The sequence below is a fragment of the Ictidomys tridecemlineatus genome, chromosome 6 (genome assembly GCF_052094955.1).
Source record: "Ictidomys tridecemlineatus isolate mIctTri1 chromosome 6, mIctTri1.hap1, whole genome shotgun sequence".
Classification (NCBI taxonomy): domain Eukaryota; kingdom Metazoa; phylum Chordata; class Mammalia; order Rodentia; family Sciuridae; genus Ictidomys; species Ictidomys tridecemlineatus.
This window is the reverse complement of record NC_135482.1, coordinates 9,546,673-9,573,470: the sequence shown is the minus strand read 5'-3', so window position 1 is coordinate 9,573,470 and position 26,798 is coordinate 9,546,673. Positions and strand designations below refer to the sequence as shown.

The window sequence follows — 26,798 nt, the reverse complement described above, 5'->3', positions numbered from 1 at the left end:
TCACGTCTTGCTACAGCCTCGCATTACGAGGCCCATCTCACAGGTAAGGACACCAGGCCCAAAGTCACACAGCTAATTATGAGTGCCGAGGTCACCAAGGACACTGGAATACAGTGGAATCTGACCCCCTCCTCTGAGAAAGGGCTCTACCTTCTGGCAAGAGGGTGGAATGGGCTACTCCCCAGGTCACGGAAGCACGCAGGCACCACAGGAATGATTGTGCACAAGGCCACACCCCTTGACCAGTGATTGGCTCCGCAATAGGCACATGACTTAGGCCAGCCAATCAGAGTCCTTCACTGAGTGCTATGTGCTATGTACAGTCCTGATGCCACCTCCACCAGGCCACTTCCAGTGGCTTCCCCACTCCCAATTCCTGGGGCCAAGAAGAGTTTTTGGCAGAAAATGAAGATGAGGTCTCTCATGGAGTAGAGGGGACAGTCAGTCCTGGGAGCCCCTGCTGCCAGCAAACCCCGTGACATCTCAATCATGGGCACCAAGGTGTCCCTTTGGGGCTTAAACTATTCTCTGAGCCCCAACATCACCACTATCACCTCAGCCCAAGGCCACTCCCGCCCTCCTCTGTGATGACCCTAAATTCACCATGGATTTCTCTAGAGGCACTTTGCCCTTTCAGCTGTCCCATCCCTTGGTCCAACAAGTTCCCCAAGGATTCCTGCCCCCAAGTCCATAGGTGGTGCTTAATGGAGGCACGTCATTTGGGGCGAGTTATCTCCCGTGATGCAGCGGGGAGAAGAGCCCTGGGCAGCAATGAGGATGCCTGAACCTGAGGTCTCCCTCCTCCCTGCTCAGCTGTGCGACCTCGAGAAAGGCACTGCTCCTCTCTGGGCCTCCTGTGAGCACATCTGCTCCAGTTCTGAAATCTGACGGTTCTCCTGGCTCGGAAGCATCCTTCTAAAGACCCCAACAGCCGTTCTTCTAGAATGCGAAAAAGGTCGGGCTCAGCAAGGCAGAATGAGTAGCTCTTGAGGACCTGACACAGGAGGTGCCCGGTAAACTCTAATTTTTTGTTTTCTAAGTGAACGAGTGTGTGGTCCCCACTCCCGTGTAATGACACAACATGGCAGTAGCCTCGTAAGTGCCTGACCCTGAATGCTGCCTGTCCCATGCCCTGTGCCAAGGCCCGTGCCCCAGGTGGGTGAACAAGCACAGAGAAATGAAGTCACTTGCCTGAGGTCACAGAGTGAGGACTGACCCCAACCAGAGCTCTCACCCCCTTTGCAGTCCTGCCCTGGAGGACCCAAGATCCGCACAGTCCTGGACACTGTGGCATTCTGCAAGCTCCAGGGCAGTCCTGGGACCTGCTGGGGGTGCATGCCAACGAGGGCACATGTGAGCCCTGGGGGGTGGGCCTAGATGTGCCCAGCTGGGCACTGCATCTGCAGAGAGAGGACTTGGCTGGGATGTGAACACTGACTAGGACTGACCGCTGACACTCGCCAGTGTCCATTACATTCCAGGTGCCATTCCAAGGACTTGGACAGATGACCCCTTTTTATTCTATGCTCATAACTGCCCTGTGAGTAAGGGTTGTTATCTCCTGCTTCTCAGAGGAGGAACCTGAGGCCCAGAGAGGTTAGGTGACTTCAATCAGGGTCTCAAAGCTAGGCAGTGGCAGGGTTGATGTGTGAACCTCTGGAGGCAGGCTCCACAGTGACCTTCTCAGCCCCTGAGCAAACGGCTCAAGCCAGATGAGAGTGGGGTGGGAGCGGTGAGGGAGCCTGGGGGACCCCTGGACTTACCTGGATTCTCTCACATGCATGGCCTCACGCCCAGGAGGATTTAATTAGGGCTCAGAGGCTGGGGAGCTCTGATAATTAAGGCTCTGGTTTCCCTAGCGAAGCAGATGGTGACCTGGGGAGGGAGAGGGAGCCCCACAGCTCACCCAGCTCCCGCTTCAGGCAGCTGCCTCTAGGGAAGGGACTTCCTACCTGCCTTTTCCCTGTAGCCAAGGGGACCATTGGGGCCTGGGCACCCCAACACCTATAACCTGGTGGGACTTGGGTTCAGGGGAGAGCCATGTGATTTTTTCTTCTAACAGATTCTTCATTATTTATCTGAAAGTCAAATTTAACTGGGTATCCAGGATTTTCTTTTTTTCCCTAAATCTGGCAATCCTAATCAGTGTCCATTAGGTCTAGGGTCGAAGCTGGTCTGGGCTCCCTACGGTGCCAACTGTGCACTCTAAGTTTGGTTAGTGGAGGTTTGGAGAGGAGGGTGCTGAAGCGGGGTCGTGTTCTGGGGCCCACAGGATTCCAGCATTTTAACACCCTGCGTGACTGCATGGTGACACCAGGTGGCCACGAGCCCCGCCATGGAGACAGGAAGCCTCAGTACACCTGGAGCTCACTGACCAGACCAAACATCCGCTCTTGGATGACTGGGGACCTACTACCTGCCCTTCTCTAGGCCTTGCCTGCACAACCTCCATCTCCTTCCACAGCGGAGGAGGCTGAGGCTCAAAGAGGAGAAGCCACTGGCCCAAACCCACAGGGACGAAGCCAGACCTGACGCTCAGACCCCACCAGTGGCCTCCACCACGTCTCCGCCCCCAGGTCGGCCGCGCCCCTGGATCAGCCCCGCCCCCGAACTGGCCCCGCCCCGAATCGACCCCACCCCTGGGGCCTACAGCCAATGGGCGAAGGAGGAGGGCAGGACACACCGTGCGATTGCGCGGTTGGGGTTCCGAGGCGCGGATGGGCCGGTTCAGGCTGGGCCTGCCCACGTAGACGTCGAGGGCCGCGGGGAAGGCCCTCAGCAGCCGCAGCAGCGCCCATGGGTTCACGTAGTTGTCATCATCCACGTGACAGAACCACCTGTGAGGAAGGACAGGAACAATGAACTTGGAGGGATAGGGGGCTCCCGGGCCGAAGCCAGCCAGGCTCCCCTTGCGCCCCCAAGGTCAACAAACACTTGCACGGCGGGGTGGCCACCACTTGAGGCCCATTTTATGCCAGAAGCACGTGCTGGAGGCTCCTGGGGAAGGCAGGCCGCTTAAGACACGAGGCCTGGGGCAGAGGCTGAGGCACTGGCCCAGGGCCACGGCTGGTCTGCAGGCTGCCTGCTGCGTGGGAGACGAGGGTTCTCCCACTGGACTCAGGTCACGTCACTGCTTTGACCCAACCCTCAAAGCCACCCCTCCCCCAGAGACCCAGGAGCACCCACCTGAGCCCGCTGGCCAGGAAGGCGTCGAACTCGGCAGCCATCTTGCAGGACAGCGCAGGATGGCTGTGCTCAGCGGAGCAGTTGGTGACCACGAGGTGGGGCCCTAGAGGAGAAGGAGCCATCAGGGGCCCTGCCCAGCGCCTCCCACAGCCCCAAACACTGAATGCAGAGCAAGGCCAGGCCAGGGGAGCCCCAGGGCCACCCCCTCCCAGCTGACAGTGGGGAAACCAGGCCCGGGGCAGGCTGACCTGGCCAGAACAGTAGGCTGGATTGGACCAAGTGTCCAGGGCCTAGTCCAGCAGCCCCTCCCCACACCTGCACATGTTTCCAAGAGGGAAGCCCTCTCCCCTCCTGGGCTAAAAGGAATCCCAAAGCCAAAGGTGGTCAGCCCATTTCCTGGGCAGCCCCGGGCCAGAGCACGGCTGCCCAGCTCTCTCTGGCAATAGCCAAGGGCCCCACCCAGCCAGCACTTACCCAGTCTCTCCTGGAGGCCTTGGTCCGGGCTGTCAGTGAAGATGAATGTCTGGGAAGGAGAAGGGGTCAGGACTTGGGTCAGGCCTCGGTGTCCCAGGGCAGACCCAGGCCAACCCAGCACCCGCCATGGCCAAGCCCAGACACCACCCAGGAGGATACACACATCAGTGACAGACACACGCCCCCCTCATGGCCATATGTCTCTTTAGGGGACACACACACACACACACACACACACACACACACACACACCTCCTTCTATAGACACAACCTCCTGGTGCACAGCCCTGTCCCCTTCACAGAGCCATACCCTTGGCAGAATGGCACCCTCTTACATCCCAGGTCACATACACACGACCCTGAGCCCTGTTGGGAAGCAGACTCAAAGGACCCCACACCGGCGCCCCGGGTCCCCACACCATAGACCCCACACAGTGCAGGGGCCCTGAGCATCTCAAAAAGTTTTCACCAAGATATGATCCCGCCCTCTCACCCTGGGCACCCACCAGGAGCAGGACCCCTGCCTGCCCCCGGCTGGCCCTCTCCCAACCTCATGAGGAAGGGTTTGCGATCTGTCCCCTAAATAGACCAAAGGCAAACTGGGAATGAGAGGCAGAGGGGACGCTCCAGAAGCAGCCATGAGTGAGACAGAGATGCAGGGCCAGGACGCCTCACCCCCCAGGCCCAGCCCGACAGGGGCAGAGCCGCCCGGCAGCCCGAGAGCTCCTTTCTCTACTGAGCACCTCCAAGGCCGGCAAGGACCTCCCGATCCCTGGCTGCCCTGTGGGGACCAAGGAGAAAATGTCCCACCTGTTCATCCACCCCAGGTACCCCATGCCCCACCATGCACACCTGAGGCCTACCCCTGTCCTCCCTCCAAGAGCAGGGCCCTGGCCCTGAAGGCCCTTCCTTGTCACCCACAGACCTCTTCCTCCTTTCTAGGAACCAGCCCCTCAGAGCAGTGCAGCCCCACCTTGGGCCTCAGTTTACCCACTGTAAAATGGGGGGCAGTAACAGCTGTGAGACTGAAGTACGACCGTGTAAAGGAAGGAGTGATAGTTCCACAGGAAGACTTAAGGGAGACGGAGGCAGCGAGGCTAGAGGCCAGGGTGAGGAACAGCGGAAGGTACGGGGGGACAGGGCCTCTCCCAGGGCTCATGTCCACAGACCGACTTCTCAGCCACCATCGTCTCTCAGGGATTGTGGCAAGACTCTGGTCCATTCACCCCGATCTGTTTTCCTCTCGGGACCAGAATCAGATAAGCTCATACCCACCACCCCTTGCCAGCACCTTCCATGGGTTCCCTTCTGCCCCTGGGATAAAATTTAGCCTCCAAAGCATGACCAGTGAAGGGACCCCTGACCCTTGCCACCTGATGCAGCCTGATCTCAGTACTTCCTGCTCCACCATGAGGCAGGAATCTCTCTGCCCAAATTTGTTTCGGTTCCCCAAATATGCTCTGTGTGTGTGTGTGTGTATGTGCTCGTGCATACACACACACACACAACTCTGAGCCTTTGCACGTGATGCTCCCTCTTCCCACACTCCAGCTCCCAACTTGGGCATCACCTCTCCCAGGAGGCCTCGACACCCCTCTGGTGACACTAAGGAGCTCCTTTGCCCCCCCCCTTCCTCCCAGCTTTCACATCCCCTGCAGCCACGACTTCCACAAAAAAACTTAAAAATAAAACAACATGGGACAGGACGATGTGGCACACGACTGTGATCCCAGCGGCTCAGGAGGCTAAGGCAGGAGGATCGCGAGTTCAAAGCCAGCCTCAGTAACTTAGCGAGGCCCTAAGCAACTCAGTGAGACCCTGTCTCTAAATAAAATATAAAAGGACTGGGGATGCGGCTCAGTGGTTAAGTGCCCCGGATTCAATTCCCAGTACCAAAAACAAAGGCTGGTGTGTGCCTCTGCGGCAGAGGCTGGGCAGCACGCACAGGCCCTGGGCTCCATACCCCTCCCCCCGCAAAAACAAAAAAGACCGAGTCCCTGGTGCTCTGCTGGGACCCAGGACTGGGGGCCACCATGCTGCCCCTCACATGCAGCCTGTCCACCCCTCCACACCTTGAATCATCGCTATTTCAGTCTCTCCAAGCCCAGCCCTGGTCCAGCTCATGGGCATGACCTCCTACGGGCATCTCCCCTGGTCTCCTGCTCTGACTGCCCCCACCCACGTCTGATTGCCACACTGCTCCCAAGGGGTCTGTAACAGAAGCCAGGACTCTTGCCCTGCTCCCTGGCACACCAAGCAGCACACTGGAGAGGATGGACCAAGCGGGTGAGGGACGGCTGGTCGTTGAAGAAGTAGAAAACACAGGCAATCAGGGCGAGCCTCAGGCGGTGGGATGAGCAGGGGGAGTGGGCGCTCCGGGAGCAGGAGAGGGCGCAGGAGCTGGTGGTCCCCGCCCCTGGGAACTCGGAGGCTGGCAGAGGAGAACAGTGGGCAGAATTTCCTCTGAGCCAGAAGCTGCATTTGATTTGTTTAACAGGGTCCTGACAATGGTTAAGACTTCACAGGCGAGAAACAAAAGACCAGCGGCCCACGGGGCAGGGAGGGGCGCAGCGGGACCATCTGCTGCAGGAAGGGAGATGTAGGGTTGCTGCCACCTCCCGACCCCTACACACACACACACACACACACACACACACACACACACACACGGGACAAGGGGCCTGTGGGGGAGAGAAAGGCTCCCCTCAAGCACAAAACACACAAGGCCCGCCTCCCCCGCCCGCCCCTCCGCAGGACAAAGGCTCCCACACAAGCCACAAGGGTCCACCTGCCACCCCACCACTTCTGACCAGCCGGCGCCTAGCGCTGGAGCTGGCCAGCTCAGGCCCCTTCCGGATGCCCCTGTGCTGCGCAGGTGGGGAGGGCCTCGGCCAAGGTCAGAGAGAGAGAGGAACCCAAGGTGAGAGAGAACCGACGTCCAGGGTGGGCCTCTGCTCCCCGCTCTGGGGTCCCTGAGTGAGCTCGTCCCAGGACTCTGCTTAGCTTGCATCAGCTTCCCCGCCTGCCACCTGGGAGCATGGACACCCAGCCTCAGGTGATGTGAGGGAAGCGGAGCCACGGGGCACAGTGCAGCCCCCAGGAGCTGAGCCGCCGGCAGGTGCCCCCTGATCCGCTGCCTGATCAGCATCTGGGATAGAGCCTGGGACGGGGCCACTGTAGCCAGGCTGGCACTGCCAGGCACAGCCCCCAGGCTGAAGGTGCAGGAGAGGTGAGACCTGGGTCCCGCTGGGCTCTGCCCCCTCGGACCCCTGGGTGACACTGGCCAGCACTTCCTCCTCTAGCCTCAGTCTCCTCATCTGGGGGCACCACCGCGGTGAACAGGACAAGACAGGAAGGGACCTCAAGCCACGTGAGGCCCACTCCCGGTCCACAGACACCCGCCATAAACAGGAAGGTCTGCAGGGAGGGCCAGCCTTGGCGGCTTCCGCAGGCGGAACCAGATCTCCCCACGATGAGAATCTGGCGGGGCCCAGGGATGCTGGGGGCCCTGCTGGGAAGGGTCAATCCTGGCGCAAAGACATTGGTGCCGGGAAACCGGGGCAGGGGTATGCCCTCCCTGGGGTCCCTGGCCTTTCAGCCCTTACTGTGCCTTTCCTTGGGCTCCTCTCCAAGGGCTCAGTCACTTCCTCCCGCAGAGCAGCCACCACAGTGGGGGTGGTGTGTGTGAATCCACCCCTGGCCTCCCCAGAGATGGTCCCCAACAACCCCAGATCCCTGGCTTTGCTTGAGGAGAGTACTGACCGCAGGGACAGGACAGGCTGGGAGGGCTTCAGATGGTCAGAGGTGCCTCCCCTGAAGGGCACGAGCCACGTGCCCAGGTCACCCACACACCTCTTGTCATTGCATGTGGAACACTCTTGGGCTCCGCACAGGTGAACACAAGTGTGCACGCACACACCCCAACCTCTCACCCACCCCTGCCTCAGCGACAGCCTCCCAGGACAACCACAGGAAACCAGCGCAAGACACCAGACGTGCACATGCGCACACGCCTGCGTGCCCACAGGCAGCCGCAGGGGCTAAGGAAGCCCGAAAGGGCGCCTCCCGGAACAGGCCCCACCTAGGGCCTCCCTCCACCCTCCACCCTCCACCCCAGAGCCTGGGCAGGGCAGTTCCTAGGCCGAGGTTGGCACAGGACCCTTGAGAGGACCTCTGAGTCAGGACCTCTGGGAAGCCTCCACCCCAGTGGCCCAGCACCCTCTGTGGTCCCTGCGGCCAGGCTGGGCCAAGCTGGGCGGGAGTGAGGCCCCCGCTGGGGCAGCCAGGGAACAGAGAGAGCCCAGGAGGGACCGGGAGCCTGGGGCAGCTTGGCCACCAACAGAGGATCTGAGGAACTGGACGCCGTGTCGTGTCAGTGAGAGCGTGGGGCCGGGAGGAAGGATGGGGCGATGGGCCCCGATGGCTGGACGACAGCAGCTTCTGCTTCAGCCAACAGAGATCCCAGCCCAGCGGGAAGACTCCAGAGTCCCTCAGGCCCCAGACTCCATGGCGCGAACTGGCCCACTCATCACCTGTTGCCTGATCCTGGAGACCCACGTGTCGAGCAGCAGGTCCAGGCGCGAGCGGTGGAAGGCCCGGGTGGTCTTGACGGCGATGAAGATGTCGTGCAGCCGCAGCTCGCGGGGCGCGGGGCTGGGCCGGCTCAGCCTGGGGGGCTGCTGCAATCCCTGGGGGGGCGGGCGTGACTGGTACCGTAGGGACAGAAGCCCCATGCACAGGAGGGTGAGGAGGGCTCCGGCCAAGCCCTGGAGCAGCCGGCACTGCATGGGCACAGCGGCCGGACGGCTCAGCTCCCAAGTCCCAACCAGTCCGGGACCGGAGGCTGGTCAGGCGGGGGCCCTGGCAGGGGCACGAGTGTGGCAGGCATCGGGGCGCACAGGGAGCGGGGAGGTGGAGCTGGAGCTCCCGCCCCGGAGCCTGAGCTGCGGCTGCCCCACCGGCCGCCACCCTCCACCTGCTCGGGGGCGCTCGCCGGCCCGGCCGCCGGCCCCGCCCCGCCCAGCCGAGGGGCGGAGCCAGGCCGGGCGCAGAGGTGGCAGAGCTGGAGGCAGCCGCCTGGGGCAGCCCTCGCCCTGCCAGCTGCTGGGGCGGGGGCGGGGGCGGGGGCGGCGGCAAGAGCCAACCGTCCATGCCCGGTGGGAGCCAGGGGCCCTCCAGCCACGCCGCTCCCCAGAGACCGGCCGGCGTGGCTGCAGCTGCGCCCGTTACTTTCCAACGTCCTGGCGTCTCCGCTCTTGCTCAGTGTCTCCTGGATGCTCTCCCCATCCCACGGCCTCACCCGCGTCCTCTCCTCTCCTCCAGGCCAAATTCTGTTTGCGCTTAAAGCTCAGCTCCGGGGGTCCCTCCTCCAGGAACCCTTCCATGGTGGCCCCTCCCAATTCCTGGGACTCCCACAGAAGTTTTCTCAGTTCCTTTGGACTTCACAACTGCATTGGGACAGTCCCAGTTTATAGCCGAGGCACAGGGTGACATAAGATGATCCAGGCAGTCAGGCCCAGAATTGGGTGGAAGCCTGGTCCCGTGTCCTCATCTGGACCCGCAGGAGACCCCTGAGGGCACCTATCCAGCCGTGGCCCTCCTGATCACCCTTGGCAGGCTCTACAGCTGCCTCACCCAGCCACACGTGTGTCTTCCTTGACACTAGGCCACTCACACCTCCTTCCTCTGCTCCAACCCTGCACTGGCGTCCCGTCCTTAGAACAAAATCCACAGAGCACACGCCAGCGCAGGCATGGCCAAGCGTGAGCAAAAGCGCCCCAAGAGTGTGGCTAGAGGCAGATTCAGAGGCCACTGCCAAATGGGTGGGTGGCTGGAGGGACAGGAGAGGGACTCCACCAGAGGCAGCCTGGACTGGCACTGGACACCTCAGGGTCCAACTCCACAACTCCATCCTGGTGACTGGCTGGGGGACCTCAAGCTCCCAGTCAAGGCCCCCTGTCCCCTGCAGTCCCAACCTGCACCTGCTTTCTTAGGGAGGGTAGAGAAGCTGAGGCTCTTAAGCCACACACAGCCCTCTTCCAGCCTGCCACCCCCACATAGGGCATCAGCAGACCCTCCAGGGACAAGGGCCACAGCCTGCAGAGGATGTGGCTGTTGCCGGGGGACTCCCGGGCTGGTGAGTCAGGAGGGTCAGGAGCTGGGTATCGCAACCAAACACACTGCTCTGCCCCGGCTCCATCCTGGGAAAGAACATCCCCTCCCTCCCTCCCTCCCTCCCTCCCTCCCTCCTGGCAATCCCCTTGTCCCCCTGGTCCCATTTGGGGCCCTCAACCACCTCCTTCCCTGCGTCCTCTCCTTTTCTCCTCTTGTTCCCACTGAGGAAGGGGCTTGGTCCCTCACTCAGGCGCCCTGGTCCCCTCAGCCTCCCTGCTCCCCTGCCCACGCCCTGCCCCCACATCTTCAGCCCAGATCCCTTTGAAGCCCAGGAACATTTTCCCCAACGGCCAAACATGGGGCCCAGAGCTGTCCCCGGGAGTTTCAAAGAGCCCTCTCCCCTCCTCTAGACCTGGTCACTGCCAGCCCCAGCCGCACCCCCAGCCCCCTTCCCCCAGGGTGGTCACTCTCAACCCATTTTCTGTCCCCAACTGGTCAGTACACCCTCTCTCTCCAGATCCTCCAGGGGCCTGACCAAGTTCACTGTGGGGACCCAAGATGGCCACCTGCACGAAGGCACAGAGGCCCAACGAGTGCCTCTCAACCACAGGAGCCCCAGCCCACGGTGCCCACAGCGTGCTCCAGTCGGCCCGGGCTGCCCCCTGGAGGTGACTGGGCACAGCTGCCCCAGGGACCTGACCACACTCCCAGGGCCTGCTCCTGCCCTCCCAGACTCCGCAGCTGGACCCCCAGGTCTGCACCCCATGGGCTCCGGGGCCCCGCTCCAGAGGACACTCCTCTGAAAGGCAGGGCAGGGCTGGGTGCTGGGGTGGCCCGACTGCGGGGCCCTCAACCCGTCACTGGGGGCAGGTAAGGTGATGCCAGCACAGATGGCCAGCGGCGCTGGGATGAGTCAGGAGGGAAATATGACCCTCCCCACTGGCGAGCGGGGACCTGAAAGGTGGAATCAGCCTGTGCTGGAGGTGAGGACAAGAGCGGAGAGGGGCCCAGGCCAGGTACAGGCAGGAGGCCACCAGTCTATGACAGTGTTTAATGTTCCTTAATGTGCAGCTTCTCAGTGACAAGGGCCCAGTGGCGATGCACGGGCTGTACATTCTGTGGCAGAGCAGCCGCCCCTCCCCCAGCCCTCAGAGAGGCCAGCGGGGGCAGGGGGCGGCTGTGAGAACATGGTCCTGGGTGTGCAAGAACACACGTTAGTGCCCAAGTGTCACAGGGGTGGGACATGACATTTACACAGGAGAGAACCAGAGACACACACAAGAAGACACAAGGGGTACAGTGAGTGGAACAGGGGGGCCACATGTCCATGTGTGGCCACGTCAAGACTGAGCTGGACAGGCTGGAGTCATGTGGCGGCAGCTCGGCCATCCTGCAAGCTGAGCAGGCTGAGGACCAGGATACCCCGTGTTCCTGGGGGAGGGACAGAATCTGCCTGGTGAGAACCTGGCTGTGCAAACCCACGCACAGGGACAGGACCCAGACTCCAGGCAGGTGTTTACCACACAAGACACACACGAGACCACGAGTGGGGACACAGGGACACAGGGACAGACAGGAAGGCCCACAGCAGCAGGTTGGGGGCCGGTGGAAGCTCTACCCCCCAGGCTCCCACAGGCTCGGCACAGGTGGTGACAAACTCAGGTCAGAACCCAAAGCCAAGGCCCCTCATCAGAGTCCAGGATCGAGGAAGGCTCAGGATGGGGAGGGCCAAGTCCACCGCAGGATCGGGGTCCAGCCGCTGCCAGCCTCCGCAAGGTGGGAGGAGGCCCGACGGCCTCAGGCCTCGCTGCTGCTGCCGCTGCCGCCGCTGCCACCACGGCCACTGCCGAGCTCCACCCACACGAGGCGCGCCTGCTCCTGCAGGATCCGGCCGCGCACCACCTTGGCCAGCTCCTCAGCGTGGCTCCAGGCGTGCGCGGGCACCTGCGCCCAGGAGCAGGGCAGCCCCCAGAGCACCTGCTCGGAGCCACGACACTGCCGCAGCAGCTCCGAGTCCCGCCAGCCGGGCCGGCCCAGCAGGCCCCTGTCGAGAGAGGAGGAAGGACAGTGGTCAGAGGCTCTCCCTCCGTGAACCAGGACTCGAAGAGTCAGACAGAGAAGATGGACAAAGGGAGGCAGACAGAGAGACAGACAGAGATGGAGACAGAGAGACATCCACGGAGAGGGCACCCCCCACCACCACACCTGACTTCCCGGACATTCTTCTCGGTCACCTCCACGTGGATGACGATGGGGTAGACCTCGCTCTGAACCAGCTCCCGCACGCCCCGCGCGCCCAGCTCCAACAGGCAGTGCTTCTTCCCGGTGGAGAGAGACCACGTTTACCAGAGCCCAGGGACACCAGGGCCCCGCTCCACCCGCCACCCTGGCACAGCCTCCCGGGTGCACAAACTCCGCCTCACCCAGAGGGACCCTACCAAGAAGGGAGACTGAAGACCTGAGCTCGCTGGTGACCTGGAGGAAGGTCCCCTCCCCACTTGGCCTGGGCCACCTCATCTGCAGGTTGGAGTTAACCCCACCTCACCCACCACCCTGGAGCCCTGGCCATCTCCCAGGGTAGCAGAAAGTTCAAGAACAAGGACGAGCAGGCGAGATGTCCCAGCTCATCACGTTCAGGGCGACCCATGTGAGGGCAACGGCCCCAACCCCCCCACGTCACAGGTGAGGACACTGAGGACGCAGGAGGCGGCTCCGACGCTAGCTTGTGAGCCCAGGATGGCAGCCCAGCACCTACCTTCCCAACAGACTCCTGGATGGCTCGGATCCTGGTGCCCAGCCCGGGGGTGGCAGGCCGGGACTTAGGGGCCCCCGGCGCTGAGGGTGCACACTGCTCCTCCCCAGAGAGGCTCTCTGCAGAGGGACAGGGACAGGGTGTTGCAGGGCCACAGGCCTGGCTGTCCTCCACTGGCTGTCCTACTGTCCCCCAGCCTCCCCTCCCAGGTCACAGGCTCACCTGCTGGGCACACTTGGAAGTCCAGCCGGGAGCTGGGCAGGTCTAGGAGATTGCGGATGAGCCGGGGCGCCAGGCACTCGGGCAGCAGCACCACAGGCCGGAGGGCGGACACCAGCAGCGGCCGCACCAGGCTGTAGGGTTTGAGGCTCCGCTCGGGCTCTGAGGCAGGACGGGACCCACAAGAGATGAGAGTCCGGGCGGGGTCCCAGCTCTTACTTCCCTTGACATTCAAAATAACTTCACCTCCTCGGCCACCTGCTGCTGCTCCCACAGGTCCCCAGACACACACGCACACGCACACACACGCACACACCTGACACTGCAGGCTGGCCCCTCTTGCTGGGACCATGACAACAGGCTCCCCAGGGATCCTCTGCCTCACCCCTGCCCCCTAGAGGTCACTCTCCGCTCAGCAGTCAGAGAGGCTTGTTCACGTGACTCCCTGGTTGCCAGGCACCAGTGACTTCCCAGATCCCCAGGGCAAAGGTCACATCCTCTGCACAGGTGACACAGTCCTGCAGGAGAGACTGCAGCCCTGCCTGGGCAGTGCCTTCAGACACCTCCAATCCCAGGGCTTCTGCAGGCCCTGTGGCCACCCAAGGCCCTGCCCCTGCACCCAGGTAGCCCTCACTGCCCCCAGAGCCCAGGCCACACCTCCCCTGGTCCCTAGATGGGGGGGGGGTCCCTGCCATGTTTCTACCACACCCGGCTCTCTTGTGTCACACACATCATGCTTTCTCTCCGTGTCTGCATTGTGAGCAGCTGGAAGCATCTGCCTCCCCCCAGACGGGGACCCCATGCAGAGGACCACCATGTCCCCTGGAACCCACACGCCTGACGGAGCAGATGTCCCATACCTCGTTCGGAACCCACTCATCCTCCAAATACACCAAGCGCAGCCCTGTCTCCACCTCTGAGTGAGCGGCGCCCTCTGCCTGGAGCTGACCCCTCTGCACCCCTGAAGGCCTCAGCTGAAACAGTCTCTTCCAAAAGTCCCCTAGCCACCCCTGTCCCCCCTCGAACGCTACTCTCATCTGGGCTCCCTCGCTCCTTCTCCCTGCTCTGGCCAATGGCCTCACTATGCTGCCTCCAGGACCCCCCTAGAGTCCTCCTGGCACCTGCCACCATGTGTGAGAAGCAACACTGCAGCGGACAAGAGCAGCCCCAAAGTCACATCACAGCCACGCCCACGGCACCTGCCCACAGATGACCCACAGGCAACTTGGCCTACTCACCACCAGGGGGAACCCTGTCTCCCAAGCCCACTCACAATCAGCCTTTCCAGACCAAGGACCACGGTGGCCAAAGGACACATAAATGCACACACTCCTGGCCACCGGGAGTGACACGGGACACACCTTCCCAGCGGCACTCACCTGAGCAGGGCTCCAGCAGCAGCTGCTCTGGGGAATCCCCTGTAGGACCCCCCACGGGCTTGGGTCTCACCAGCCCAAGGGCTCGCTTCTTCAGCTGGGAGGACATAAAGAAAGAGTCACCTCCACCCCAACGTAGGGAGAGGGGACAGTGGAAAGGACCCCGGGCAGAGCAGGCCCCACGGGCACCTCATGTCACAGAAGAGACGAGCTTTGGTCTCTCTTCCAATGAATCATCAAGGTGACATGGATTAACGAAACCCATGACACTAATTACACGGCCACCTAACAAGTGGCTGCAACAGGGCAGCCCCGGGCTCCGGTGTGCAGGAATCTGGGGCCACAGGCTGTCTAGGAGGCAGGTCAAGCAATGTCCCCCTTCACAGATAAGGAAAGCTGCCTCAGGGCTGGCTGGGGCTGGAGCAACAGGGAGGACAAGGCACCGTCTTCCCAGAGCCGAGCTGAGCCCAGGCCACTCTCCACTGGCTTCTCCCTGCTCCTCTCATTTTACCCACAGACACAATGAAGATGGTGGCCCGGCCCGGCCCTTATCCAGGGACCTGCCAGATGCCTGCCGTGTGCCCCACATGCTCCCGGGCACTGGCACACTCAATCTAATCTCCCAACCACCCTGGACGGTGACATTGTTTTCCTGTTTGCTGGGCACATAGTAGGAGATCAACTAAGTCACAGGAAGGGCTGCAGGGGGCCTTCTCCTGGCTCTCTCCCCCCAGAGCTGCCAGAACATGAGCCTGCCCCCTCCCTTTGGACCCCAGCCTTGTCCTGCTCTCCCCGGGCCCTCTCCCTGCCCACCCAGACCTGCTTACATTACTGCGGGGACTTCGGTGCCGGCTGGAGGACAGACATTTTTCCTGAACTTCTAGGAGCTGCTGGGCTCTGTGGGAAGGAGACCTGTCATGCACTTGTAGGGACAAGCAAGCCCCTCACTCCTCTTGTCCAGCCCCCATCCCATCCCAGAGGATGGTGAGACCCTGCAGAAGGAAAGACCGCCCCGTCCTGGTCCTGGCCGCTAGTGGACCCCATCCCCAGGCTCCCTGCTCTGCATCACCTCTGATAATTGGGCACAGTGCCCCGGTCCAGGTCCCGCAGAGTGACGGGGTCCACCCGGGTGCAGAACCACTCCCGCCGCCGCTTGTGCGCCGGGTCCACCAGCCGCAGGATCTCCTGGGCTTTCACACAGAGGGCGTGGGGGTCTGCGCGCTCGGGCAGGGCCAGGTTGGCCCGAATGTAGAAAGGCTCGGCCCCCGGCCCCTTCACCCAGGTGTCAAGGGCTTCGTGGAAGGACTGGCAGGCTGGGTGGACGGGGCAGGTGCAGGGGGGACAAGAGGAAGACGGTAAGGTCAGGGAGCAGCCTGGGGGACCCAGCCCTCCGACGGTCGAGCTGCCAGGACCCCACTTTCCTTCCTCCCGTGAGAGAGGGCGTAGGGGCTGCCCCAGGCCAGCCAGGACCCCGACCCAGGCCTCCGGACTCCTAACACAGTGCTCCCCTCACAGTTACGATGTGACCAAGGAGAGGCCAGAAAAGAGCCCAGAGCTGACAAAAAGAGGCCACAGCACGGCCAGGAGGAGGAGACAGGGGGACGCTCCCTCAGGCCCTTCCTTCCCCACCTGCACCAGGCTGCAGGGGCTCTCCCTTGGGCCCCACGCGGTCACCCCCCCCAGGCCAGGCTCACCCGTGGAATCCCGCAGGAAGGGGAGTGTGGACGCCTGATTCCACGGCAAGGTTCTCTGCTGGGTTTCGGGGTCCAGGCCAGCCCCCTCCAGGCCGGCGGCCTCTGCCTTCGGCTGGGAAGAGATTTTAAAGGCGGGAATCTGTCAATGTGCCTCAGCCTGCCCCGCCTCCCAGCTCCCACCCAGTCAAACTCTTATTTATTTATTTATTTATTTATTTTTGGCGGTACCGGGTATCCCACCAAGAGCCTCGCACATGACAGGCGAGCCTCTACCACGGAGCTACATCCCCAGTCTCCATCTCAGTGCGAACTTTTTTTATTTTTATTTTTTTGAGACCGAGTCTCACTAACTTGCTAGGGTGGCCTTGGAGCTGAGATCCTCCTGCCTCAGCCTCCTGAGTGGCTGGGATCACATGTGCATGCCACCGCTGAGGCAGGACAGTCACCGAGCCTCCCTCTCGAGCTCCACCCAGTGATCCTGCTCCACCAATCAGCATCCAGCCCTGGTTACCGCACTGACCCCGCCCCCAGCTCCAGGGGCGGGGCCTCACCTCTCTGGGTTCTGTCCTGGCCGACCCGGGCCCCGACAGCACCCTCCGGACCACCGCCCCAGACCATCGGTCTCCAAGAAACGACAGACCATCCGGACCCTTGTCCTGGGCCTCCGGGCCTCCTGGGGGGCTCCAGCCAGACACTCGGATGGCCAGAGACCTGAAAAGGGGGAAGAGGGATGGGAATTACCGTCCAGCAGTGCTTTGGTGCAGCTCAGGTTCATTGGAGATGGCCTGCTTCCTCCCGGCAGCAGGCCATGGTGTCGCCCCAGGCCTGGCACTTGCAGTGGCCCCTGCTTGGAATGCCCTTCCCCCCTGCTGTCCTTCAGAGCTCAGTCAGAGCAGTCCTCCAGGGCCCCTGCAGCACGCCTCTGCCCAGGCTGCGGTTTAGCACTTTCTTTTCTTACATCCATCAAAAGAAGGCTTTCAGCCGCAGAGCCAGGCAGCCTGGCTCCCCAGCACCAGCCCCGGGTCTGGCACGCAGCGGATGACTCATCGGTGCTGGTCATGCTCACAGTCCGGGGAGGGGCGCAGCTGGACAACACAGATCAGAGGATGGCTCCAGGTGCTCGGGAGCACAGGGACGGGGGATTCCGGGGAAGAAGCACCTGGGCTGCACCGTGGTGAGGAACAGAGACGAAGGCATCGGAGACAGAGGGAGAGGAGACGGTGGTCCAGGCAGAGCGTGGAGGACCGAGGACAGACCGCGTGGCAGATTGAACAAGGACAAGAGCGGAGCTGCCGTGGCCAGCCACCAGGCTGGGCTCCCTACCCTGAGTACTAATAAAGCATCCTGGGACATGGCTCCCAGAAAAGAAGCCGGAGCCAGCCCGGGAGGCACGGGATGGGGGCACTGGCCTTGCTCGACAGCGCAGCCAAGATGCCCATGTGCCAGGGTCCTGCCTGCCCCAGAACTGGGAAGCTCTTAGCAAGGCTCAGTGACAAACAGAAGGCTCAGAGGGCTCAGTGACAAACAGTGGCCAGGCAGAACCCTGGCCACTGCCACATGCCTGCAGCTGCTCTGCCCCCTGCTGCCAGCCCAGGGTGGCCCTGCTGCGGGGACCTTGACCCAGCCAGCACCCCTGGGGAGCAGGAAGCTGTGTTCCAGGAGCGGCTCTCAGCCTCCTCAGTCAAAGCAGAGAGCCAGGCCTGAGGTCGGGCAGGCAGCCACAGCCTGCGCGGGTGACACGATAGACCCGGGAGGCCCGAGACCTGGCCTGGCCAGTGGCTGGCGCAACAGTCTGGCTACCTACCCCAGGGTCACCTGGGTCCCAGGCTTAGGCAAAGAAGCCACTACTTGGAGGTCAGTTACCGCATCCACGAGATAAGAATGACCACGACTCCCCTGTGCCCTGGGGTGGTCGGCTCAGATGAACACGAGGATACCGCAGGGAACAGAGGGCCCCGCAGGCGCCGGGGGCTGCAGACCCGCCAGCGGAGCTCTGTCTTGTTTGTTCAGTTTGGTTTTGTACCAGGGATTGAACCCTGGGGTGCTCGGCCACGGGCCTCATCTCCAGCCCTGTTTTTTTATATTTTATTTAGAGACAGGGTCTTGCTGAGTGGCTCGGGGCCCAGGTAGACTCAGCTGTTGTCTCTGGACCCTTTTGTTTGAGGTGGTGTCGGGTGTGGTCAGAAAAGCTTGGGGAAAGCACCCTGGAGGGAAACACAGGAACTCTGGGGCCAAAGCTGGGGCCAGGCGGCGGATGCTGGGCGTCCACCCACCTCTTCCAACACACTGAGTTAGAACATGGACGCTCTTAGGACAGTGCCCGGCAAGAGATGCAGAGAAGGCAGCATCTCACGGTCGTCAGGTATGAGTCAGAACAAGCACCCTCTCCGGCCTCGGCTTCCCCCCCCCTTTTCAAACCCACACGCCACTGACCATCACCACGGCCCCCCGACACCAGCCCAGCAAGCAGCTGCACCCAGGCCCTGCGCAGCCCTCCCCCGCACGGCAGCGAGGCTGACCCTCGGCTCCCCCGGCTCTTCCTGCCCCCCCCCACTGCTCCCCAAGACCAGCTCTCCACGACCCTCCGCCAGCTCCTGAGGTCCAAGAGGACCAAGGGACTTCTCTGAGCTCCAGAGAGCACGACACCTGCTCTCTGTGCTTCTCAAGGGTCCTCAGAGTCGGCCTGGGGGCTGCCGGAAGCAGGGACCCCTCAGATCCCCCAGCACCAGCCTCCCACAGCGAGCAGGAGCCGGGAGAGAGAGTGGGGCAGGAGCTGCCGATTCCAGCCTCCAGACCCACCACCCCACCCCGCCTGGGGGATTCTGCAGCCGCGGGGTGAGGGCCCCCAGCTCCTCCCCTAGAAAGGTCAGGAGGTCGGGTCACTGGCACACAGGAATGGGGTGAGTCACCAGCTCCAGCAGCTCAGTGAGTATCCCCTGTCCCCAGAGCATGGTGGGAATATCTCGGGGGCTGCTCTGCACCAGCTCAGGGACCCACAATGCAGAGACTCAAGCATGTCACACAGGTCCCTCCATGTAATCCCCGACACCTGTCATCACCCCGCATCAGAGGAGGGAACTGACTTGCACGGGGCAAAGACCTACGAGAACTTGCTGTGTGAGGACAAGGTTCTGGAACCACGTGAGGAGGGGAGAGGCAGGGCTGTGCCTGGACTCTGGTCACTCTTGGAGTGTTCCTGTTTCTCTCCCTGCTGGCCATCTAGCCATCCCCAGTCCCCCACCCTCCATCCCCTGCCCCATTCTGTCCAGCACAGAGGAGGGAGGGGCCCAGAGTGTGACCTGGGGGCAAGGACGTCTGAGCGCTGACAGGTGTGGACACCCACCCTGAGCCAGCACAGTCCCAAGCAGAAGGAATGCAGGAACCTCCACCGTGACCCCAGGGGACAGCACTACTGTGACTCTGGGAAACTAAGTGACCTGCCCGGAGCCCCAGGGCAGCAACCAACGGCTGAGATCTGAGCCCTGAAGCTGGCCCCAAAGCCCCTTCTTCCCACCTCGCCACAACACTGTCCTGGGACACAGATGTCCCCCAGCCCAGGCTCCATGAGTGAGGCTCCCCTGGCCTCTGTGCTGTCCACCTTCCTCAGCCACCCTGCCCCCGCTTCCATCTGGCTCTTCCTCCAACCCCTCCCCCCAGGAATAGCGTAGGCAATAAAGAGGGCCACGTGACCCTGCTCCCTCTCGCATCCTGGCGCCCCCTGGACAGCAGCCAGGACCCCTGCTGCAGGCCGAGCAGGAGGAAGGAGGAAGGGCCAGGCAGGCAGGAAGGGAGGCACCTCCGCCCCTTCCCCCAGCCGCGCAGTGTCCAGCACCGGCAGAACAATGTGGCCCTGGTGAGGGTGGGGGTGGGGGCCTGGAGGCAGGAAGGCCCTGGTCCCTGGTTTGCCGTGTGACCTGAACCTCTGTGCCCAGCAGCACATGTCCCAGCTCTGGCATTCAAACCCTTTCCAAAACCCAAGTCCAATCAGGTCCCTGTGGACCTGGCCCTGGTACTTCTCAGCTGTGTGACCTTGGGCAAGTTCCTTAACCTCTCTGAGCTTCAGTTTCCTCCTCTACATCCAGAGACAGTCCTAATGCCTGTTCCCAGGACAGAGAACACTGTGAGCAGCCGCCGCTGGCCTTGCCTTTCATAACACCTGCCTTCCCAGGCCCTCCTGAGCGTACAAGCCAAAGTCCAGTGCCCCTGCCTGACTCAGAGCCTCCCCCTCCCCCCCACCCCTATCCCCGCCACCACCCCGGTCACCTCGAACTCCAGGCCCCTCCATGAGCCCCTGCTGCCTCCACACTGCTCTCCCTGCAGGCTGGCTCCTCCAGGCTGGGTTCAAAGGTGGCGTTCTGGGCCCCCCTGCCCCCCTCAGAGCCACCGGCTAGTGAGAAGAGGGGGTCACCAAAATGGACTCTGCACCAACATTTTGTGACTCCTTTTTTTTCGGGGGGCAGGGTACCAGGGATTGAACGCAGGGGCGCTCAACCACGGAGCCACACCCAGCCCTATTCTTTGTATTTTATTTAGAGACGGGGTCTCGCTAAGTTGCTTGGATTGGAGCCTCACCAAGTTGCTGAGGCTGGCTTCAAACTCTCGATCCTCCTGCCTCAGCCTCCAGGGCCACTGGGATTCCAGCACGTGCCACCTTGCCCAGTGTGACTCCTGCTTCGACTCACAGCCAGGCCAGCCACAGGGCTCCCAGAGCAACCCCAGGCCACCCGCAGCAAGAAGTTCAGCTGGAAGACTCAGACACGCGGGGCTCAGCAGGGAAGACGGCAAGTGGGCGACGGGGCAAGGACCGCTCCCGAGAAGAGCTACTGTTCACTAAGCACCTATTACGTGCCTGGCAGAGCTGGAGACTTCACAACACTGTGCCTCTTCACCAGCCAGGAAACTGGGGCCCGGGGAGGAACAGGGGTGGCTCAAGCCACGCAGACAGCGCACAGTGGGAACGAGACTCGAACCCAGGTTCTGTGGGTGCTACGAAGCACAGAAGAGGGGCGCAGCCTGCTCCCCCGCCCGCAGTGCGCGCCCAGCCCAGGCCCCTGCCCACCTGTTGAGGTCCAGGCCACAGCCGCGGCCCAGGAGGGCTTCTGGCTTTCCCAAAGGCCACACGCTGTCGGAGGAGGAGGACGAAGAGAGGCCGGGGGACCAGGGCTTGAGCGTCACACTCCCTGGGGAAGGAGAGTGAAGGTCGGGCTGGGCTGGGAAGCAGCGGCCCAGGTTCAGGGGGGACCTTGCAGGCGGAGCTCCCAGGAGCGGCCGGCCCGCGGGCTCAGAGCCGGGCCAGGGCCCGCGGGGAGGGGGCAGGACTGAAGCCCCTCACTGCACGCCCAGAGCAGGGGCCGGGACTGGGCACCGGAGAGCCCGGAAGCCTCCCAAGCAGGCCTCCTGTCTGGCCAGGGCACAGTGCGGCCTGGGAAAGGGGACCCAGGCCAGGGCAGCATGGCCCCTCCCGAGATGGCCCTCCCCGTGCCCCAGGTCCCCCAGGGCTGTTACCTGTGATGTCCGACATGCTGCTGAAGGACCTGCTCAGAGAGGGCGGGAGGGGACAGGAGATGTGACACCGTGGGCACTATTCCCCACTCCCCCTCCTGCCCCCAAGCCACTAAAAGTCCCACCACCCCCAAGCAAATCCGGGCTGGACCTCAGTCAAGGGCCCAGGCGCAGAGCACCAGTGCCACCCAGCTGCCCTGAGTCACAGGACGGGAGGTTCACGTCCTGGCCTGTCCTTCAAGACCAGCTCCCTAGAGGCCACCTCCTCCTGGAAGCCTCCCCTGACCACTCCCTCCCCGTCATCATGGCTCCCAGGGTGTCCCCCCAACTAGGCCACCCTCCTCCACACTGACGATTCACCATCCCACCATCCCACCTCCCCTGGCAAAGGGCTAGATCAAGGGCCACCTGTGGGGGACAGCTGTGCAGGGGGACACACCCCAGAAGGCAGGAACCTTGTCCCTTGGTCTGGGCCACCGGCAGAGGTAACAGAGGTTTTCCGGCCCCTGCTTGCTGCTGATGCCCCACCCTGGGCACAGCCTTCTCCCCGAGGCCCGTGGCCCCCAGGACACCCTCGCACCCTGGTCCTGAGCTGGGGCTTCCCCTCGGGGGACTGTCCTGTGTGGAGCTGGGCCGGCCCACGCTGCCCCCTGCTGTCTTCCTGCCGCGCTGGGGACGAACCCAGGGCCCGAGCCCGCGGGGCCAGCACCCACGAGGCCTGGTCTAGCCCGACCCCGCCTGGGCCCTCCTGTGACTCCGTCCCCGAGCCCCAGCATTAGGGGAGGTGACGCCTGGACCGGGCTCTGGCTCTAGGGCTGCGGGGGGCATCTGTGCAGGAAGGGCCCCCCCTCCCTGGGCGGCCACTTACCTCTTAGGGGGTTCCGGGTCCTCCTCGCGCTGCCGCCGGAGGATGGAGCCGGCGCTGGGCGGGAAGGGCAGGATGGACAGCCGATTGATCTCCTTCTCGCTGTCGGTGGCCTCCTCCTGCCAGGCGGGGACAGGCCCGGGTCACCCCACGGCAGCCCCATCCCAGCCCCCAGTGCACCCGGCCAGGCCCCTCCACAGACGAGCCCCGGGCACAGGAGCAGGAGCCGCCCGGGCCTCGGCCACCACACGTGGCTCTGGGGGAGCTCCGAAGCTTCCTGGCCCCCGGGGCCTGGGTCCTCCCTGGGGAGTGGGCAGCTGGCGCCTGGACACCACTCTGTGTCGGCAACTACAGGGGCATTTCGCCCCCCCCCCCGTGTTTGGGCAGGTGGGCACCTTACCGAGGTGTGGGGCTCAGATCCCCCGCTGACGGCCGCTTCCCCGGCGGCTTCGGGGCCCACCAGGGGGGACGGGAACTCGCTGAGGCTCCAGGTGCTGCTGAGGTTGGAGCACAGGGAGTGGGAGGAGGCACAGGCCTGGAAGGGAGGGGAGGAGGGAAGCCAGTGGAGCCCGGGCCAGGCAGGGACACAGCCCGGGCACAGGGAGCAGACGCTGGCCCTCAGGCAGCCTTGAGGGGGAGACAAATTGCCAACGAGCAGATAGAAACAGAACCACCCCAAAATCACCCAAGCAGTGAGACAGCAGAAGGAAGGGGTCCCCACCCAGTCTAGAGCATCGGAACGCTCTCCAGAAGTCAGGCTGAACTGAGAACCAGGGAGATGTAAGTAGGCACAGCTGGGGAGGACCAGCAGGGCAGGCGGAAAGTATGTGCAAAGGCCCCGAGGCAGGACTGTGACCCATTCCAGGAATTCAAACACTGAGAGCCAGAGAACCAGACTAGAGGGAAGGAGGGGTCCAACCTGCAGGGCCTCTTGACAATAGGAGCTCGTCTTTACCCAAGAGCAAAAAGGCCACTCAGGGTCTTAACAAGGGAGGGACCAAAGATCTGTGCCTCCTTCTATTCCTCCAGGCCCCACTGCATCGAAGCCAGGGTTCGACTGAGCTCATCTACAGGCAACCCTGACAGGAGGGGCTCGGTGGCAGCCAGGGGACAAGTGTCTGATTTACAAAGGGTAGAAGCTGGCTCCGGGGCTACTTGGCTGTGTGAGTTTGGGCAAGTCCCCACCCTCTCTGGGTCCTGTACCATGAAGGTCCAGACCAGCTGGTCTTAGACAAGACTAACATGGGCCTCTGATCTCTGATGCCCAGGTGCATCCCTAAAACACCCGAGGCCCTCAGCCAGCCAGCCTGCCCAGGCCTGCCCAGGGACAGGCTTCAAACACCCTCAGTGTCCCAGGAACTCAGAGATCCACGTCCCCACCCCCCAGCTGAGGGGTCCTGGCAGGTCCCTGGGCTCCGACTGCACCGGGCCCCGCTGCCCCAGAGCCACCCAGGCTCCCCCAGCACCCAGCCTTCCTCCTGGACGCCCGCTGCCCACCTTGAGGCAGGGGCCGCCCTGGGTCCGCTGCAGCTGCGCCTCCAGCAGCGCCTTGGCGCCCTCCAGGCTGGTGAGCGTGGTCAGCAGCTCGTCCCGCTCGGCCTCCAGCTCCCGCACCTGCTTTCGGTACTGGTCCTTCTCGATGAGGCTCTGTGAATACTGCAGCTGGACCCTGTCTCGGCTCTGGATGGCCTGGGGAGAGCGTGGGAACACTGAGGGGCCGCCCTGGCTCTGCTCCAGGCCCCCCGGCCTCAAGAAAGGGGTCGGTATCAGGAACGGCTGCTATCAGGCCTGAGTGCTGGGCCTTGTGCTAAGTATCAGCTCATTTAATCCTCACTAACAGGATCGGGAACAGTCTCATACTCTCATTTTGCAGATGGGCTAACCATGCAGCCAGGGCAAAGCTGGACTCCAACTCAAAACGTTTCCAGCAGTCCTACTGTGTGCCCAGGGCTTCGCTCCCAGTCCCGATCAGCGCAGGAGCCACGAGCCAAACCCACCCCGTTTCATCCCAAGCACTTTCCTCCACCATGGAGATGAGGGTCCCCGAGAGGCGGGCACATGGCCTGGTCCTGCCACTCTACGGCTCTGAAGGAGTTGGGGACAGAGGCCCCGGGGCTGGGTGCAGCCCGATGATGTACATGATGGCTGGGCCTCACCCCAGGCCCCCTGACCAGGACACCCCAAGACGAAGCCCCAGATCTGGGGCAATTCTAACGCGGAGCCTTCTCTTCGCGGGACTCAAACTTGGCCACAAATAAAACCCTGCCCAACCCTCCCCCCAACCCTCCCCCTGGCCTGGGGGAGCCAGCCTCCAGAAGGCAGCAGGCCCGGGGCCTCAGCCCACCCCACAGCCTCCACAGGAGGCGGGGCCGTGGGGCCCAGGGACGGGGGCCAACACTTCTCAGAATTCCTTCATCAGCAAATGCTTGCAGGCACCTCCTCTGCGCTGGCCTTGTCCTTGGCAGGGAAAGAACAAGGGATTCAGGCGGGCAGGACAGCTTTTAAACCAACCCGGGGCTCAGGTGAGGCAGCGGGTCCCGGGCATGAGGAGGAACCCCCAGCCGCGCTCTGGCAGCAGCCTGGGGACCGCGTCTGACTCAGAGGGTGTGAGGGCCCAGCTCAGCTGCCTGGCCGCGTGACCTCAGGGAGGCCGCCGACTCGGGTCCCTGGGTCCTGAGCCACCAGGCATCAGGCCTCCGAGGGGCTCCTGGGCCCCAGGACACCAGACCTGCTGCGGCCTCAGGGCTCCGCTCTCCAGCCTGCGCACGGGCCTGGTCCCTGGCTCCTGGCCTACCTGACCGTCTACGGGGCCAGCACACCCTCACAGCCCCTCCGAGTCCAGCACCGTCCACTCCCCCTCCTCCCCGGCACAGAACCAGCCGTGGGACCAGGGCCTGCGGGCACAGACGGGCCTCACCTGGTCGCGCTCCTTCTCGATCTCCTCCAGCTGGGCCAGCACGGTGGCCATGCGGTGCTTGTACAGGTCGCAGTCCTTCTGCAGCGTGCGGTGCTTGAGCCGCAGGTCCTCCACCTCCTGCAGGTACTGAGGTGGGCAGGCGGGGCGGCTCAGGCCACAGCGCCAGGGCAGGGGACGCCGACCAGCAGGCACTCCAAGGGGCCAGAGAGAGGCCAGAGCCCTGGCCACGACGGCCCACCTCCCCTCACTGGGCCTCAGCCGCCTCGTCTAGAACTGGAGCTGACCATGACGGTGACACCCCAGGCCAGCTCGGCCTCCACAGAGACTGCAACCTGTGGCCGCCGGACCCCTCTGCCTGTCCCCATCACCCGTCCGTCACCACCTGTCACATGAAAGAACTCCCCGGGATGACGCGTGGCCCTGCTCCCTCCCGGGCCAGGACTCCCTCCATGGGAGCAGGGCCTCGGGTTGGTCACTGAGAGTCCCGAGTGCCACAGGGTCTCCTGTCAATGGCTGAGACAAATGGACGCAGCACTCTCACCCCTGCCCAGAGATGCCTGGGGAAGGCTGCGGCTGGACAGGACCCTGGGAGCCAGGCGCCGACAGAGGGCAGCGAGGTGGGCACAGAGGGCGCTACCCGTCAGGCAGAGGGCGCTAGCCGCCCCACAGGGGGTGCTACAGTCCCGCAGAGGGCACTACCCGGGAACTACCCGTCCCGCAGAGGGCGCTACCCGTCCACAGAGGGCGTACCTTGTCACGCAGCTCCTCCGCCCACTGCAGCTCGCCCTGCATGGCATGCAGCTTCTGGCACAGCTCCTGCCTGCTGTCCTGCGCCTCCCGCCAGTCATGCTCCAGGATGTCCAGGAGGATGCGCTCGGAGCCCGGGGCCCCCGGCTGACCGGCCTCCTGGGGACCAGAGTTCAGGGCCCCTCAGCATGCAGCCCCGGCCCACGGTGGGCGTGGGGACAAGGGAGCCTCACGGGCCTCAGCCCGACCCCACCCCGGCTCTGCCACCTTGGCCTGGGGCCCTGAGCTGAACCAGGGTGCCCTGCGTGGCCCACCAGGGATATCGGGGCTACAGAGGGGGGTGCAGCAGCTTGGACCAGCTCCCCCGGGCCTCTTCCTGAAACAGCCCTGGCCACTCCCTCTTGCCTTGGCCCCCACCTGGCACCACTAGGGAAACACAAGCCAAGGCCTGTCCCTCCCCCTGACTAGGGGTCTCCAAGGGGTGGCCCTGGGCCCCAGATCCAGCCCCAAGACCCACCCAGCCAGGCACCCCAGCCCCATGATATGTGCCGGCTCCCACCGTCTTCCTATGTGGAACCGGAGCCAGGACGAGGCCCGGCTGCCCCGACCTGCCCAGGGACACCAAGCAAGGCCTCGGGGGCTCAACCTTCAGAGTCTCCGACTCCTCTACAAAGTCCAGGAAGCCCAGGGCCCTCTCCCCAGGAAATGTCCGCACACAGCAGCAGGAGCAGTGTCACGGGACTCAGAGCCCTCCGGGGATCCCCCACAGTCCCCCGAGTGATCCTGCAGGGCGAGCAGCACCATCAGGACCCTGGGCGCAGAGGCCAGGTCAGGTGGTGGGCCAGGACTGCACCCAGACCTCCGAGCCTGGTTCTGAACCCCCGGCTGTCCAGGCCTGGCGAGGACAGGTGAGCAGCAGGGGCACTCCCAGGGCTGCCCAGGCCACCCGCGC

The 26,798-nt window shown here is 63.4% G+C and overlaps 2 protein-coding genes across 6 annotated transcripts in view; both read right to left on the bottom strand.

The window, feature by feature from the left end:
• The window catches only part of Mfng (MFNG O-fucosylpeptide 3-beta-N-acetylglucosaminyltransferase), a 41,070-nt gene extending 32,385 nt beyond the window's left edge, over positions 1–8,685 (bottom strand). For 2 of the 4 annotated variants that reach the window (XR_013440276.1, XM_078052786.1), the window contains exons 1-4: positions 8,193–8,685; positions 3,661–3,709; positions 3,187–3,289; positions 2,684–2,837 (exon numbers count right to left, since the gene is read on the bottom strand). Coding sequence is in view for 3 of the 4 variants with exons in the window: in XM_078052786.1 (XP_077908912.1) it covers positions 2,684–2,837; positions 3,187–3,289; positions 3,661–3,709; positions 8,193–8,447 (561 nt within the window). In the remaining variant the exon portion in view is untranslated. The remainder of the gene's footprint in view (positions 1–2,683; positions 2,838–3,186; positions 3,290–3,660; positions 3,710–8,192) is intronic. The other 2 variants (XM_078052785.1, XM_005322276.5) reach the window with 2 other exon arrangements.
• A 2,126-nt stretch (positions 8,686–10,811) lies between these two features.
• The window catches only part of Card10 (caspase recruitment domain family member 10), a 22,847-nt gene continuing 6,860 nt past the window's right edge, over positions 10,812–26,798 (bottom strand). The window contains exons 6-21 of one of the 2 annotated variants that reach the window (XM_078052783.1): positions 25,850–26,005; positions 25,100–25,225; positions 23,680–23,871; positions 22,583–22,717; positions 22,186–22,301; positions 21,321–21,349; positions 20,875–20,995; positions 16,367–16,526; positions 15,816–15,927; positions 15,191–15,434; positions 14,949–15,018; positions 14,125–14,218; positions 12,749–12,907; positions 12,530–12,645; positions 11,980–12,092; positions 10,812–11,818 (exon numbers count right to left, since the gene is read on the bottom strand). In XM_078052783.1, the coding sequence (XP_077908909.1) occupies positions 11,572–11,818; positions 11,980–12,092; positions 12,530–12,645; positions 12,749–12,907; positions 14,125–14,218; positions 14,949–15,018; positions 15,191–15,434; positions 15,816–15,927; positions 16,367–16,526; positions 20,875–20,995; positions 21,321–21,349; positions 22,186–22,301; positions 22,583–22,717; positions 23,680–23,871; positions 25,100–25,225; positions 25,850–26,005 (2,190 nt within the window). In that variant the 3' untranslated portion in view covers positions 10,812–11,571. The remainder of the gene's footprint in view (positions 11,819–11,979; positions 12,093–12,529; positions 12,646–12,748; positions 12,908–14,124; positions 14,219–14,948; positions 15,019–15,190; positions 15,435–15,815; positions 15,928–16,366; positions 16,527–20,874; positions 20,996–21,320; positions 21,350–22,185; positions 22,302–22,582; positions 22,718–23,679; positions 23,872–25,099; positions 25,226–25,849; positions 26,006–26,798) is intronic. The other variant, XM_078052784.1, reaches the window with a different exon arrangement.